The sequence below is a fragment of the Acanthochromis polyacanthus genome, chromosome 19, assembly GCF_021347895.1.
Source record: "Acanthochromis polyacanthus isolate Apoly-LR-REF ecotype Palm Island chromosome 19, KAUST_Apoly_ChrSc, whole genome shotgun sequence".
NCBI classification, from domain to species: Eukaryota; Metazoa; Chordata; class Actinopteri; family Pomacentridae; genus Acanthochromis; species Acanthochromis polyacanthus.
In genome coordinates this window covers 33,071,339-33,088,072 of record NC_067131.1, presented here as the reverse complement: position 1 = coordinate 33,088,072, position 16,734 = coordinate 33,071,339, and the positions used below count along the sequence as shown (strand labels likewise).

The window sequence follows — 16,734 nt, the reverse complement described above, 5'->3', positions numbered from 1 at the left end:
AGGTCCACTTAAGACCACCAGATACCAGCAGAAACCACAGAACCGGGTTCAGGTTTTACAGAAGTCCAAAAATCCTGTAATATAAAACACTGTTTGGTCCTGGTCCCTGGTGTGTGTTCAGCAGTAAACAGGTATAAAATAAACGGGGCGTGTTTAAGAACAGGTTTGACGGCTTGTGTGCACACCTGACACCTGGAGGTCAGGCGTGGCAGGAATGCAGCGCTCCTCTCAGCTGAACATGTGGAGTCAGACGGGGGGTCAGGGGGCGGGGGGCGGCCGGGTCGCTGTGGCCCGGTTCTGTTATCATTGTGAGGTAGATGGTCACTTATTGACTGCAGCAGAACCTCCACCATGAGCTCCACCCACCTCCTCCCCCAGAACCACTAAGCTCCACCCGCCTCCTCCCCTCTCCTGACGCTCACGCTGCATAAGTCTCCACCCGGCTCCTCCTCAGGCTGGTAACTCTTCTACCTCTAGTTATTCAATTTCTCATCAGACTTCAGGTCCTGCAGCAGCTCGAGGGACCAGAACCAGGACCAGGACCAGATTTCAAGACCAAGAAAACCAGGACCAGGACCACATTCAGGACTAAGACCGGACCAGTATCAGGACCAACATTCAGGACAGGATAGAACAGGACAGATTCGGAGCCAGGACCAGAACCCAAAACCAGGGAACTAGAACTCAAGACCAGGTTTGGACCAGGATCAGGACCAGGACCGAACGGATGTTCTCCTGGGGTCCGGAGGCGTTCCCTCCAGACGGGCTGGGGTTGGATTCTCGTGTTCTGCTGCTTCGGTGACCGTCTGCACACGACAGTAACCAGGTGGGTAGACCAGAACCTGGACCCAGATCAGAGTTGCGTTACTGTGTGTGTGTGTGTGTGTGTGGTGTCTCGACGGTTTAAACACATCCACGTTCTCAGACAGAAACTCTTCAGCTGCACTAAAACAGCAGCAACCAGGACAGAAACTACTGTAACTAAACTACTAGTAACTAAAGTAACCACAGTAACTAGTAACTAAAGTACTACAGTACGAAAGTAATAAAGTCACTAAAGTACCAGTAACTAAAATAACTACAGCACCAGTAACTAAAGTAACTATGGTAACTAAAGTAATTAAATTAGCTAAAGTACCAGTACTACAGTACTTGGTAACTAAAGTAACTACAGTAACTACAGTAGTTAAAGTATGCTACAGTAACTACAGTAAAGATAGTATCTTCAGTACTACATACTAGTCTATGAATTCTACATCTAGAAGAAATACATCTATGAAAACAGCTGCAACTACTACGACTGTACCTACAACTGTATCTATGACGGCTATGCAAACAATGTACAGCTACACCTAAAACTACACTAGAAATAACTACATTATGAGCCGACATTAGAACAACAAATCTACGTTAACCACATGGAGGAAAAATAATCGAGAACAATCACATTTAGGAACAATCTACGACAACTACAACTACACCCACCAGTACATCTACAGGAACCACAACACCTAAATCCATGTTATCATTTACAATAACATCATCAGGAGCTACAATAACTTGACAGCACAACTACACCTAGAACTACAACACTCTATCTATCACAGCACATCTACAACACCCTCTATTGAAACAGTCTACAACAGCTACACCTACAACTATATCAACAACACCCTCTATAAAACAGTACCAACAGCTAACCTACAGCTACATCTAGGATTCATTTATAAACATCTGAACAACTACGTCTACATTTACACCACAGCCTTGACAACATCTACAGCAGTTACACTGACAACAGCTACACCTAAAAAATTACGACTACAACCAATCATATCTACAACTATGTATACAGATACATCTTCCAATAACTATCTAGTTTTCAAACAACTAAGACTACCAACAACATTATACATCTACACCCAACTACACCTACAACAACTACACTATAAAAACTACACCTTAATAACAACTACAACACCTACAACACATCTATAACAACTACACCTTTAACAATTACACTTATAATAACTACATATATAAAACTACACCTACAACAACTACACCATAACAACTACACCTATAATAACACTACACTACAGCAACATCATAACAACTCACCTTTAACAATTGCACTTATTAACTACATATATAAAACTACACCTACAACAACTACACCTATATAACAAATACACCTATAACAACTACACCTATAAAACAACTACATCTACAACAACATCTATACAACTTCACCTATAATAACAACCAGCTACATCTATAACTATATAACACAAACTACACCTACAATAACGACTACACCAACATCAACTACACCGATAGTAACAACTACACCTATATAACTACACCTATAAAATGACAGCTACAACTACATCTATAAACAAACTACACCAACAGCTACACTGATAGTAACAACTACACCCATAATAACTACACCTATTACAACTACACCAACAACAACTACATCTATAACAACTACACCTATAATAACAACTACACTATAATAAAATTACACCTATAACAACTACACCTATATAATGCACCTATAACAACTACACCTATAATAACAACTGCACTATTATAACAACTACACCTATAATAACAACTGTACATATAACAACTAACACATATAACAACTACCCCAATAATAACTACACCAACTACACTACACCTATAACAACTACACCTATAGTAACAACTCACACCAATAACAACTACATGTACAATAACAACTACCCTATAAATAACACACCAACTAACACTACACATAACAACAACGACACCTACAACAACTACACCTCTAGCTACACCTTCTGCAGCTCCCACAGCAGCTCTGAGCATCTATGAATAGCTTGTTTGTTTTCATGCAGCAGTTTGTTATTCTGGCGTGGAGACAAGCGAGCAACTGTTTGTGTCAACGCACACACAGCACGCACACACATGCACTTCCAATTCATCTTACAGCTGATCTCTGTACTGCAGTAAAGTACACCAGTATTACAGTGAAAGTACTCCTTGTCAGAGGACTACACATTAGGCTGTAAGCTAACAGCAAACAGCTAGTTAGCTTAGCATAAAGACTGGAGACAGTACAAGCTAATGTGAGATGCGTGAGTATTGGGGCTTTTGTGTCTTGTTTGTATGCTAGCTAAGCTAGCTGTTTGTAGTTTTATGTGAGGCTAACCTAGTGTTTGTAGTTTTTATACTAAATTATCTAGCTGTGTGAATTTTTATGCTGAGCTACTTAACTGGTTGTAGTCTTTATGCTATGCTAACCTAGCTGTTAGTAGTTTTTAATGCTAAGCTAACCTACCTGTAAGTAGTTTTTAATACTAGCTAACCTAGCTGTTTGTAGTTTTTGTTATTAAGCTAACTGTTCGCAGTATTTATGCGAAGGCTGAGGAAACCTAGCTCTTTGTAGTTTTTAATACTAAGGCTAACCTAAAAGTTTGGAGTCTTTATACTAAACTAACTTAGCTGTCAGTAATTTTAATACTAAGCTAACCTGCCTGTTTGCAATCTTTATGCTAATGCTAAGCTAACCTAGCTGTTTGTAGATTTTTAATACAAAGCTACCCTAACTGTTTGCAGTCTTTTTGCTAAGCTAACCTAGCTGTTTGTAGTTTCTAATGCTAAGCTAACCTAGCTGTTTGTAGTTCCTAATACAAAGATCCTAGCTGTTTGTAGTCTTCATGCTAAGCTAACCTAGCTGTTTGTAGTCTCATGCTAAACTAACCTAGCTGTCAGTAGTTTCGAATACTAAGCTAACCTAGCTGTTTGTAGTCTTCATGCTAAGCTAACTTAGCTGTCAGTAGTTTTGAATACTAAGCTACCTAGCTGTTTGCAGTGTTTCTGTTGAGCTAACCTCCTGTTATTGAGAGAGGTTTCAGGGTACCGTGGCCCCTTCAGGACATTTCTGGGCTGTCAGCAGCAGTAAAGGACAGAAACAGTGAATCTGTAACCTCCGTGTTGGTCTGTGAAAATTAAATGAAGACTGAGACTCCGACACCTGAACAAACAGCAAAAAAGCCGCGTCTCAGCAAGCTGCGTTCAGGAGCCCCACGTCACGTTGTGTCTCTGTGGTCATTGATGACGCTTTGGTGTTTTGCATCAGTTTGTGGTTTTTGTCTCTTTGGTTTAATTTTGTGTCTATTTGTGGTTGTTTTGTGTTCTTTGTGGTGGTTTGTGTTTCTTTGTGGTTGTTTTGTCTCTTCATGGTGATTTTGTGTCTTTGTGTTTGTTTTGTGTGTCTTTGGTTTGATTTTTGTGTCTCTTTGTGGTTGTTTTGTGTGTCTTTGTGGTGGTTTTGTGCATCTTTGTGGTGGTTTGTGTCTCTTTGTGGTAGTTTTGTGTTTCTTTGTGGTTGTTATATGTTTCTTTGTGGTGGTTTTTTTCTCTTTGTGGTGGTTTTTGTGTCTCTTTGTGGTGATTTTGTCTCTTTGTGGTTGTTTTCCTGTCTCTTTGTGGTGGCTTTGTGTCTCTTTGTGGTTGTTTTGTGTTGTCGTTGTGGTTGTTTTGTGTCTCTTTGTGGTGGTTTTGTGTTCTTTTGGTTATTAGATGTCTCTTTGTGGTGGTTTTGTGTCTCTTTGTGGTGGCTTTCTGTGTCTTTGGTGTTTTGTGTATTTGTGGTGTTTGTGTGTCTTTGTGGTTGTTTTGTGGTCTTGTGGTGTTTGGTGGTGTCTTTGTGGTGGTTTGTGTGTATTTGTGTTGTTTTCTGTCTCTTTTGTGGTGGCTTTGTGTCTCTTTGTGGTTGTTTTTGTGTGTCGTGGTTGTTTTGTGTCTCTGTGGTGGTTTTGTGTTTCTTTGTGGTTTAGATTTCTTTGTGGTGGTTTGTGTTCTTTGTGGTGGCTTTCTGTGTCTTTTGGTGTTTTGTGTGTATTTGTGGTTGTTTTGTGTGTCTTTGTTGTTGTTTCTGTCCTTTGTTGTTTTTTTGTGTCTATTTGTGGTTGTTTGTGTCTCTTTGTGGTTGTTGTGTCTCTTGTTGTTGTTTTGTGTCTCTTGTGTTGGTTTTGTGTCTCTTTGTGGTTGTTTTTCTTCTTTGTGGTTGCTTTTTGTGTCTTTTTGGTTGTTTTGTGTCTGTTTGTGGTGGTTTTTCTGTGTCTGTGGTTGTTTGTGTGTCTTTGTGGTGGTTTGGTGTGTCTTTGTGGTGGTTTTGTGTGTCTTTGTTTGTTTTTTTCTGTCTCGTTGTTGTTTTTTTTTTGTGTCTATTTGTGGTTGTTTTTGTGTCTCTTTGTGGTTGTTGTGTCTCCTTGTTGTTGTTTGTGTCTCTTTGTGTTGGTTTTGTGTTCTTTGTGGTTGTTTTTCTCTCTTGTGGTTGCTTTTTGTGTCTTTTTGGTTGTTTTGTGTCTGTTTGTGGTGGTTTTTCTGTGTCTGTGGTTGTTTTGTGTGTCTTTGTGGTCATTCAGTGAGTCAGTTGACATCTTCCAGTTTTCTGGTGTCTCCTTTTTGGATTATATTTGTTTCTTGCAGTGAAGTCTAAGTCTGACTGAAATGCCTTCAGCATTGTTCTGTTGAAACAGAATCTTCAGAACCGGTTCAGTAATTTTAATTCCTCTGAGGTCTATTTACCAGTTTGACGAGTCAGACGTTGAGAGTTGAGAGTTTTTGTACAGAACTGACGTGTGTAACCCTGAAACTTGCCGACGGGCTTGAAAGAAACAGCATCATCAAAATGAGTCCATTTATCAGACAGGAAGTGTAGAAACACAAACAACTTCCCAACAGTCCCTCAATGTTTGACCTGAAACTAATCAGCTGGAAGCTAATTAGCCCTACTGGATGGATCAATGAATGGGTAGAAAAACATCTACAGGATGAGGAGATGGTAGGCGCTCAGGAGAAACCAACAGGACCACCAACGTTTCTAGAAACATCTTCCAGAACCTCCTGTTGGTTTCCCCGGAGCTCCTACCATCAGCAGGACCCAGATGACTGAGAACCTGCACAGAAGTATGAGGACGACACATTAGTTCAGAGGATAACATCTGAGGAGACATGGAGATAGAAAAACATCTACAGTGTGAGGAGATAAAACCACCACAAGAGACGAGAAAACAACACAAATCAGACACACAAAGGACAGAAAACAACCAAAACAAGACACAAACTGATCAAAAATGTAAAATAATTAAACATCTGGAGGACGTTAATTTTCCATTTCTTCCAGTCTGGTAGAAAATAGGAAAATGAAACACAAAATGACAAACATGAGACAATGCACCACAAAAGAGACATGAAATAGGAAAAAATGAGAAAAAACAATGTCAAAAAATGGAAATAATTTTAAAAAAATGTCAGAATGTGGAGCCTGCAGTGTTGGTAACATGTTGACACATGGTTCAAGTTTAGTCTCAGTTTACATGATTTCTGATTTAATTATTCTAAACTTCACCACGACTCAATGAGTTTTGGTCTAAAGTGACCAGAATGTTGTCCTAAACTTCTAAAAAACGTTTAAAACTACTCAAAAATTGACTGAAACTAAAGAAACTGATTGAAAATACATCTGAAATGAGTCAGTAACTGTACAAAATGATGAGAAACTTCTTAAATGTCTCAGAAACTTTCAAAACCAGTTAAAACTCGACCAAAGTCTGTCCACACGTCTTAAAGGATGAAAAATCTTAACATGAGAGCCAGATCAGCCTGGCGGATGAACAGCAAAACACGTTGTTGTTGTTAAAGAACCATGACTGGTTCTCATTAAGTAAGGATGTGAGTCAGAGTCTCGTGGTTCTACAGACCAAGAACTAAACCCACATTAAAGCTTCAACTGGAATTTTCACACACTTCCCAGTTAACCCAGTTAACACCAGTAAACTCCAGTAACACCAGTACAGCTCCAGTTAAACCAGTACAGCTCCAGTTAACACCAGTACAACTCCAGTTAACACCAGTACAGCTCCAGTTAATACCAGTACAGCTCCAGTTAAAACCAGTTAACACCAGTTATCACCAGTACAGCTCCAGTTATCACCAGTACAGCTCCAGTTAATGCCAGTTACACCATTTACCAGTACAGCTCCAGTTAACGCCAGTTAACACCAGTTAACACTACTACAGCTCCAGTTAACACCAGTACAGCTCCAGTTAACACCAGTTAACACTGGTACAGCTCCAGTTAACACCAGTTAACACCAGTACAGCTTCAGTTAACACAGTACAGCTTCAGTTAACACATAGCTTAGTTAAACACAGTACAGCTCCAATTAACTCCAGTTAACACCAGTTAACACTGGTACAGCTCCAGTTAACACCAGTTAACACCAGTTAACACCAGTACAGCTCCAGTTAACTCCAGTTAACACCAGTACAGCTCCAGTTCATAGACTGGTCCAGAACCAGCTCCTGTGTTTAAAGCTGCACCTTGACCCTCATCAGCCCCCTGAGATCCTCCTGATGCTCCCAGTAGCTCCCAGTGAAACCAATACACACCAGCTGATCATCAAACTGGTTACATAACAGAAGGTTCCTGTTTGGGCCTCAAAGTCCAGAAACCAGCTGAACATGTGACTGTCACACAACACACACTGTACACACTATCTACACACAATACACACTATACACATGATATCTACACACTGTAGTATAGTGTGTAGATATCATGTGTAGATAGTGTGTATAGTGACTACACACACTATCTACACTATCTACACACTACATGGTTCTGGCCGGGTTTCTCTGGGTTCTCCAGGTTCTCCAGGTTCCTCCACAGTCCAGAGACCTGCTGAGGTTAATGGTGGTTCTAAACTGTCTGTAGGTGTGAACGTCAGTGATTGATTGATGGACTGTTACCTGTTCAGGTGATTCTTCAGTCAGCTGGGATAGGCTCCAACCCTAACGCGCTACAGAGGATGAAACTATGTGTAGATGATGGATGGATGTATCTGAGCCTCCTGAAGCTGCAGCATCGTTGGGTTACCATGGTTACAGCTGAGTCTCCTCGGCCAATCAGCTCCCGTTCTGTATCACCTGCTGAGAAACCAGCAGCCTCATCTCCTGGCAACAAACACAACAAACTCTGGCTGTAAATCGACAACACTCTGACTAATAACAACAGTTGTGTTTGTGAGGGAAAAAATGGCTCTTTTTCCATTTCTAGGTCCTAATGGCCTTAGACAGGCAGACGCTGCAGGAGGTTAGATATTGTCTATTCTGATGTGACTAAGCAGACGACTTGTCTCCATGTTGGTCTGTAATCTAAATCTGACCTTCTCCCAACTACAATATTTACCCAAAGATCAGAGAGAATCCTCAGAACTGATGCTACCATTGCTTGCATGTACTGCTGCTCTGTCGGTGTCACTTCTCCTGATATCAGCAAACTTCCTCTCTCTGCCTCCTCATCCTTCTGGACCTCACTGAACTTCCTCTACAGTTTTATTAACTGAGAGCAGCTTTAATCTAAATTCATATCCAACTTGAAACGTTTCTGAAGAGAAGTTGAAACCGATGACTGCTGCTGAGGTTGAAAATGACTGAAGCTGTTTGAACAGATCTGAGGCCCAACGCTCAGAACTTTAACTTCTGTTCAAACCGTGCTTCCAGCCCTGGTTCTTCAGATGTTGCTGATGCTTGGTGACTCTGTGTCTGCAGGTGCTTCTCCATCTTCTTCGTGGAGTTTCAGGTCCACTTCGGCGCCGACTACTCGGCCACGTCGTGGATCCACAGCCTGGTGGACTGCACCACGATGCTCTGCGGTCAGTATGAGACTCAGCACATCACTCCTGAGTCTCGGCTAGCAGCTCAACATGTGTCTTTGCAGCTCCACTGGGCAGCCTGCTGATGAACCGCTGGTCCTGCAGGGCGGCCGTGATGCTGGAGGTGTGCTGGCTCCTGCGGCCTCCTGATCAGCTCCTTCAGCAGGAGCCTGGAGCTGCTCTACTTCAGCATGGGAGTCCTGACAGGTGAGAGGCGCCCAGACAGGTGAGAGGCATCCTCATGTTCTATGTTCTGACCTGTTCACCTGTTGCAGGTCTGGGTTTCGCCCTCTGCTACACGCCGCCATCGCCCAGGTGGGCTACTACTTCCGGCGGAGGAAGGCGCTGGCTATGGCGTGGCCATGTCAGGCAGCGGGATTGGGACATTCGTGTTGGCGCCGGCAGTGCAGCTGCTGATCGAGCTGTACTCGTGGAGGGGGCGCTGCTCGTCCTCAGTGCCATCGTGGCCAACCTGTGCGTCTGCGGGGCGCTGCTCCGACCAATCACGCTGCAGGAGGAGATGGCCGAGGGGCAGAGCAATGTGATGAGAAGCAGCACTGTGAGTACTGCAGTACCAGGAGTATCACTACTAAATACACACATGTACTACCAGCGCTCCTGTCACAGTACATTCTGGTAACCATGCATTATCTCCATAGCAACGATCGCAAACACCCAGAAAACTACCTGAACACCGTAGCAACCACTTAACAAACCTAGCAACAACTGAAAATGCTGCCTAACCACTGACTAAATGTCACTGCAGCCACTTCAAGGTTGTCTAGTCACTGCTGCAAAACCTAGCAACCCCTAGTAACCATGTAGCAGCCACCTAGCAACCACCTAGTAACCCCTAGAAACCACCTAGCAACCCCCTAGTAACCACGTAGTAACCACCTAGCAACCTCTTAGTAACCACGTAGTAACCACCTAGCAACCCCTAGTAACCACATAGTAACCACCTAGCAACCACCTAGTAACCCCCAGTAACCACCTAGTAACCTCCTAGAAACCATCTAGTAACCCCTAGAAATCACCTAGCAGCCTCCTAGTAACCCGCAGTAATCACGTAGTAATCACCTAGTAGCCCCAGTAACCCACTAGCACCCATCTAATAACCCCCTAGTAACTCCTAATAATCACCTAGCAACTCCCTAGTAACCACCTAGCAACCACGTAGTAATCACCTAGCAACCACCTAGTAACCACTAGCAAAACACCACAGTAACCACCTAGTAACCACCTAGCAACCCTCTAGTAAACCACCTAAGTAACCATCTAGTAACCACGTAGTAACCACCTAGCAACCCCTTAGTAACCACGTAGTAACCACCTGGCAACCCCCTAATAACCACCTAGTAACTAGTAACCCCCTAGCAACCCCCTGGTAACCACGTAGCAACCCCTAGAAACCAAATAGTAACCACCTAGCAACCCCTTAGTAATCACCTAGCAACCCCCTAGTAACAACCTAGCAACCCCCTAGTAACCCCAGTAACCACATAGCAACCACCTAGCAACCCCATAGTAATCACCTAGCAACCCCCTAGTAACCTCCTAGTAACCTCCTAGTAACCACCTGTACATGTAGTCACCATCTACCGGTACTTCAGCAAACATCAGGCAACCATCTTTCTACAACATATCAGATCTCAAACCTTATTTTGGTGCTCTGATGCAGGTGACATCTCACTGCAGGACGCTGAACTCGCCATAAAAACCGTTTCAAGAATCCAAAGATGCCCTCCTGTCAGCAGACAAGTCGTTGCCGCCATCTACCCTGTCTCTGAACAGGAAGTGGTGCTTCAGCTCCTGGTTCCTGTCCAGTAAAGAGTACCAGTTCCTGCTGCTGCCGGACTTCCTGGGTCTGGCCTTGTCCTTCCTGTTCCTCGCCAGCGGCTGCAGCCTGCCCTTCGTCTACCTGGTGCCCTACGCTCTGAGCGCCGGCGTCAGCCACCAGCGCGCCGCCTTCCTCATGTCCATCCTGGGAGTCATCGACATCATGGGAACGTCACCTTCGGCTGGCTGACGGACAGAAGGTATGGCAGAGTTGGTAACCCCTAGGTTCGAGTCACGGCTAACTACTGTTACATTGGCATTGTAGCTGCAATGCTAATGAGTTTCAGGATAATAACCAATGTACCAACAATGTGGAAGACGCAAATCAAGCTTCAGTCTGTGAAACTTCTGTGAAAGTTTTGAGCTTCAGTTTGTGGTCGATGCCACGTTTACTGTTTGGAGACAAAACTTTCCACATAAGAAGGTGCAGAGCAGCAAAAAGAAATCTGGAGATGAAATCAGTTCAGATCAGCTGTAGTTCCTGGTCGTTCCAGCTGGTGGAGCTCTTCCTGTTTAATCCTGTAGAGACCAGAGGAGGCGTCACTCAGACTACAGTTCATGTTAAAGCAGAGAGCACTGTGGGAGTTTAGCAGCAATGGGCACCTTGACAAAGACTTCAGAGGAGGTTCATGACCTCCGACCAGAGCTGATACATGAACAAAGCTGGGCTGAATTAGAATTTAAATCATCATTTAATCAGTTAATGGCTGATAATGCTGCACATATGAAGTATTTATCCAAACTGAAAACACTGGTGTGACAAACATGAGCAAAGGGCCGGACTTTGATTATTGATGACAACGATCAGTTGAAAATGAATTCCCTCCTTACTGACAGCTTCTATACATGAACTGTTCACTCAGCAGATAAACATCTGGACCGTTTTCAATCTGCTTCAGACGTCCTTTACCAGACTCAGTAAACTGAGAAACATGTGAACCAGCGGTTTGGTTCCTGCTGCCTCAGGTTCACACATTAAAACTTCACCAGCAGAACAAACTGTTTCCAGCCTGAAACCTCCGTCAGCAGATGAAAGACCAGCTGAGCGTTTCACAGAGTTAAAGTTTAAACCTTTAAAGTGGCCTGAGTCAGTTTGGTCTGATGAAAACGCTGCTGATAACCCTTTTCACACGTCATTTCTTCCCGAATCATCTGTCTAATCAATACTCAGCATAATTCTGACTGACAACTGACTGCTTCAACAAACTTTCATTTAAAACCACTAATGAGTCCAAAGGAATCATGGGAAAATAATAAAAAGACCCATATGTGGCGACCTCACGCAGACCCCAGGTCAGTCCATCAGCAGATAAAACAGCTCCGAGATAAGCAGCAGATGATCAGCAAAAACAAACTGCTGCTTCCATGGTATAGTTCTCCACAAGCTCATAGCCCTCAAAATGTGCTGTGAAGGTGACTTTCATTCTAAAGTGACTTCTTGTGTGTCTCAGGTGTTTAAAGTGACTTCCTGTGTGTCTCAGATGTTTGAGGTTGACTTCCTGTGTGTCCCAGGTTTCTAAGGTGACTTATTGTGTGTGTCAGGTGTTTGAAGCCTCACCGTCTGTCCTGCTACGTCTTCTCGATGGGGATGGAGGTCTCTGCTGCTCTTCATCTCCTCTTCTTCTGTTCCTTCTCGCTGCTCGTTCCTTCGCCGTCCTCTATGGATACTTCGACGGCGCCTACGTGGTCTGATCCCTGTGGTGACTTCGGACGTGGTGGGAGCTCCGTACCTGTCCTCGGCCCTGGGCGTGGTCTACTTCCTCCACGCTATCCCCTACCTGGTTAGCCCGCCAATCGGAGGTGAGACAGAGACCCCGCCCAGTTTAAATTTAATATTTTTAAATCCTGTAACTGAGACTTCATCAGACGTGCGACATTACTGTACATCACCAAGGTTATGACATCAGACTCTCTCTTGCAGGTTGGCTGGTCGACATCACAGGAAGTTACACGGCCACCTTCTTCCTGAGCGGCGCCGCCCTGCTGGCCAGTGCAGTCGTCCTCTCTACTGTTGCCGGGATTCGCCGCTGCCACCTGACTGTCACCAAGCACAAGCCCCTCCCCCTCAGCCCGGCCGACCAATCAGGTTGCTTCGGTGTGCTCAGCAAGCAGGCAGCCAGTCAGAGCGTCGCCGCGTAGCCAATCAGATTTACCGACATCCAAGAGTACCGTGAGCTGCGACTGGCTGGACAGAAGCCAATCAAATGAGCCAGAGACACAAGAACCAACAACACTATGACGAACTCTTTTATTTTGAAGAGACTTCCTACTTCCTGTTTGAACTGGAGCAAGGTGCTTCAATGCTTGTTTGTTTGTTTGTTTTGTGACACAACAGACCTAAAGACATCTGCAGTCGAGCTCACTGAGCCATACGGAGTCCCAGTGGTGCCAAAAAGCTGCTGTGTGACGTTTCTGTTTCCACGGTGACCACGTTTCATATTTATTCCTGCTGTCTGACCGGTTTGGTTTAACTCAGGTGTTGATTTACCTGAGAGGAGTCAGACCTTCTGATCTAACAGCAGCTGTTACGTCAGGTCTGAGCTGGTGTCTGAAGAGTTAAACTTTCACCACTAAAGTCGTTAAAATCAGGAAACTAAAAGCTGCTGTTCTACATTAGAACATTTGGAGACGTTCTTAAACGTGTTGTTTTGTTGCTTCTCAGATAAACTCGAAACTCTGGTCAATGATGAAGCTCAGCTCAGGACTTTGGTTCCTGCTGAAGAAGTAAATATTTAAACACTCGAAGCCAAAGGTCTGATCAGGATATTTAAATTATTGATCCGATTATTGATAAGCCTCACTCCAGCTCTGTCACTTAAAAAATACTTTGTGTGGAATTATTTGTTCCTGCTGGTCTAAATATTACTGTTTGTAAAATTGAGGATGTCAAAGTTAAACCTCTAAAGTCTGAACAGTTTCTGGGTGTTTATTTTTAACTTCCATCTCATTTTTGTCATTTTTTCTCATTTTATCTCATTTTGTGTCTAGTTTTTGTCGTTTTGTGTCTCATTTTTCTCATGTCGTTTTCCTAACACAAGCTAAGTTCCTACAGTGGAAACCAGGCTAAGGAGCACTGATAAACGTTCTGCAGACCTCCATGAGATCTCCACCAGCAGAACAACCTGGACAACTGAAACTGCTCAGGAAGGAAGCGAGGAACGCGACAAAGAAACCAAGACTATGAACCGGCCTCCAAACCGAGGCTCCATCCTCCACCTTCAGAACCCAGAGGTCCTGATGGTCAGAGCAGCTCTGGAGGTCTGAGGTGGAGCTACAGGACATCAGCTGGTTCTAATGTTCAGAAATCTTCCATCAGTGAGGTGGACCAAAGGAGGAGGAGGTGGTGAAGAAAAGCGTCGCGTCGTTCAGTCACATCTTTATTGAAACATTAAAAATCACAAACTACAGAACTAGAGAAGATTAAAAAAAAACTGTACAGACATCTGGAACCTGGAGACTCTGAGCAGGCTGGAGCTAAAGAGTCTGACAGCCATCTCACAGTGATGATGTCACTTCCTGCAGGTCTTGGAGCGCAGCTGTCTCTTAATGATGAGGTGATCGCTCTCCTTCTCCTCCTCTGCTGCTCCAGATGTCTGACATGAAAACAACAAAACATCACATCAAACACAAAGTTATGGTTTAGAATCGACGGTTCCTTCAGTTTCATGTTCAGAACAAACTGGACCTGATCACATATTCAGAGTTATTTTTCTCTAAAACTCAACCAGAGAATAAAATCGTGATGTTCTGGTTCTTCATCTCCAGTAACTTTATCAATGATCAGAGTTCTACCTTCAGACTGGGAATATTTCCAGAGTTACAGGTTCTTGAAGTCCACAGAGGAGAACGACTCCTGGAGAAAGTTCTAGAGCAGACCTACTGACAACTGGAGAAAGTTCTAGAGTAGACCTACTGACAACTGGAGAAAGTTCTAGAGTCGACCTACCGACAACTGGAGGAAGTTCTAGAGTCGACCTACCGACAACTGGAGAAAGTTCTAGAGTAGACCTACTGACAACTGGAGAAAGTTCTAGAGTCGACCTACCGACAACTGGAGAAAGTTCTAGAGTAGACCTACTGACAACTGGAGAAAGTTCTAGAGTAGACCTACTGACAACTGGAGAAAGTTCTAGAGTCGACCTACCGACAACTGGAGAAAGTTCTAGAGTAGACCTACTGACAACTGGAGAAAGTTCTAGAGTCGACCTACCGACAACTGGAGAAAGTTCTAGAGTAGACCTACCGACAACTGGAGAAAGTTCTAGAGCAGACCTACTGACAACTGGAGAAAGTTCTAGAGTAGACCTACCGACAACTGGAGAAAGTTCTAGAGTAGACCTACTGACAACTGGAGAAAGTTCTAGAGTCGACCTACTGACAACTGGAGAAAGTTCTAGAGTAGACCTACTGACAACTGGAGAAAGTTCTAGAGTAGACCTACCGACAACTGGAGAAAGTTCTAGAGTAGATTTACTGACAAAGTTGTCAGTAGATCTACTCTAGAAATTTTTACAGAAGACGTTCAAGCATAGACTGTATATAAAGATGGACGTAGCATCTGGCTCCAGAATTGAAGCAAACCCGGAAGTGTCAAAAAATTTGCAATATCACGCCGTCCGCTAGGGTTGGCTCCAAAAAGCTTTTTCTCCATAGACCCCAATTCATTTTTGGAAAAAATAAAATTTGATAGACTGATGTTCTACAGCTCAGGATTTTTTTCCCGTTAGTTTTCATGGTCAAAATGAGAGATCAGGTGGCCGATCTTAAAATAAATCAATACTGAATTTTAAATAAAGTTGCCGGAGCCAGGGGGCGTGGCTATACTTGATAGACAGCAACAGAAGCCTCTGTGGTAAAATGTGGGCGGGATAAGAGAGTCCTCAGCCAATCCTGCCCCTAGTTGCTCTCCGGTCCAGTCTGTTTGATGACGCTTTTTACGTCACTGGCTCCAAAAAATCCAAAACGGCGACCAGGAAGTAGCATAATCCGGGCTTCATTTTCTCGCCGTTGAAACCAACGGGTGACGTCATGGTTAGTTCACGCCTGCGTTCAAGAGTTTACCTACGTCTTGACTAAAGTTGTAGGTAAGTACAAAATTACCACAAAAAAAGCCCAAACTACCTTGAAATGAAATACGCCAGGAACAACATGGAAAATCACCACAAAAATGACTAAATTTACCATGTAAAGCACCAAAACTACCACAAAACAGGTGAAACTGGGAGAAAGACTCAAATTTGGCACAAAAAACATGCAAAATAACCACAAAACGGCCAAAATTACCATGAAATAGGTAAAACTGCAACGAAAACTCCTAGAATATACCTACTGACCAGGGTTGTACAGTGCGAGCGTTTCACTCGCATATGCGCCTAAAAATAGATCGGTGCGAGTAGAAAAAATAAAAAGGGAGCACGCGTGCGAGTACAGATGTCAACCCTATCATTTGCATTTTGCTCCTAAAATAAATCCACACAAAGTGGATCAAACTAAAAGTCATAGCCTACACCTTCTTCTTCAACAACTTTTTTTCACATTGGCACGCTACAAAACGTAATGATGCGCGCTAACGTCTGAGCCACACAAGGTCCCCTCACGACAGTCAGCTAGGTAACGTCAACTACGCCTGTCGATTGGATCAGTGTTGCCAACTTAGTGACTTTCTCGCTAAATCTAGCGACTTTTCAAAGCGTCCTAGCGACTTTTTTTTGTCAAAAGCGACTAGCGACAAAACTAGCAACTTTTTCTGCCGTTTTGGAACCTGACAGGAAAACAGCTGATGATGGTGCTGCTCATTTCAGCTGGCCAGTGCGAGAGGGGCTTCTCTGCGCAGAACCGCATAAAGGGCTCCAAAAGAAGCAGCCTTGCAGTCTCCACCACCTCATGAGGATCAGCTTGGAGGGGCCATGTTTTGAGGACTTTGATCCAAGTCCTGCAGTGGACCGCTGGATGAACTCAGCCAAGCGTGCCAGGACGACTTGAATACAAAAAGATGTGGGACAGGGATGTTCTCTGTGTTAAAGAACTGAGCCTACTGCTTGGCTTGTTGTGTGAATATTAATAATAAAATTGTGCGATTCATAGTGAAAATTCATAGCACTCCTAAATTTTTTTCTGTGCTCCTAAATTTTTTCATTTAGGAGCACCTGTGATTCCAGTGAAAAAGCTCAGCCTACAG

At 43.7% G+C, this 16,734-nt stretch overlaps 1 protein-coding gene and 1 pseudogene across 1 annotated transcript in view; one reads left to right on the top strand and one right to left on the bottom strand.

Moving 5' to 3' along the window:
- Positions 1-214: 214 nt before the first annotated feature.
- Positions 215-12,746, top strand: LOC127531019 (monocarboxylate transporter 12-B-like; annotated as a pseudogene).
- A 1,174-nt stretch (positions 12,747-13,920) lies between these two features.
- The window catches only part of LOC110971914 (kinesin-like protein KIF20B), a 35,485-nt gene continuing 32,671 nt past the window's right edge, over positions 13,921-16,734 (bottom strand). The window contains exon 31 of the mRNA XM_051939096.1: positions 13,921-14,149. Within this exon, the coding sequence (XP_051795056.1) occupies positions 14,066-14,149 (84 nt within the window). The 3' untranslated portion in view covers positions 13,921-14,065. The remainder of the gene's footprint in view (positions 14,150-16,734) is intronic.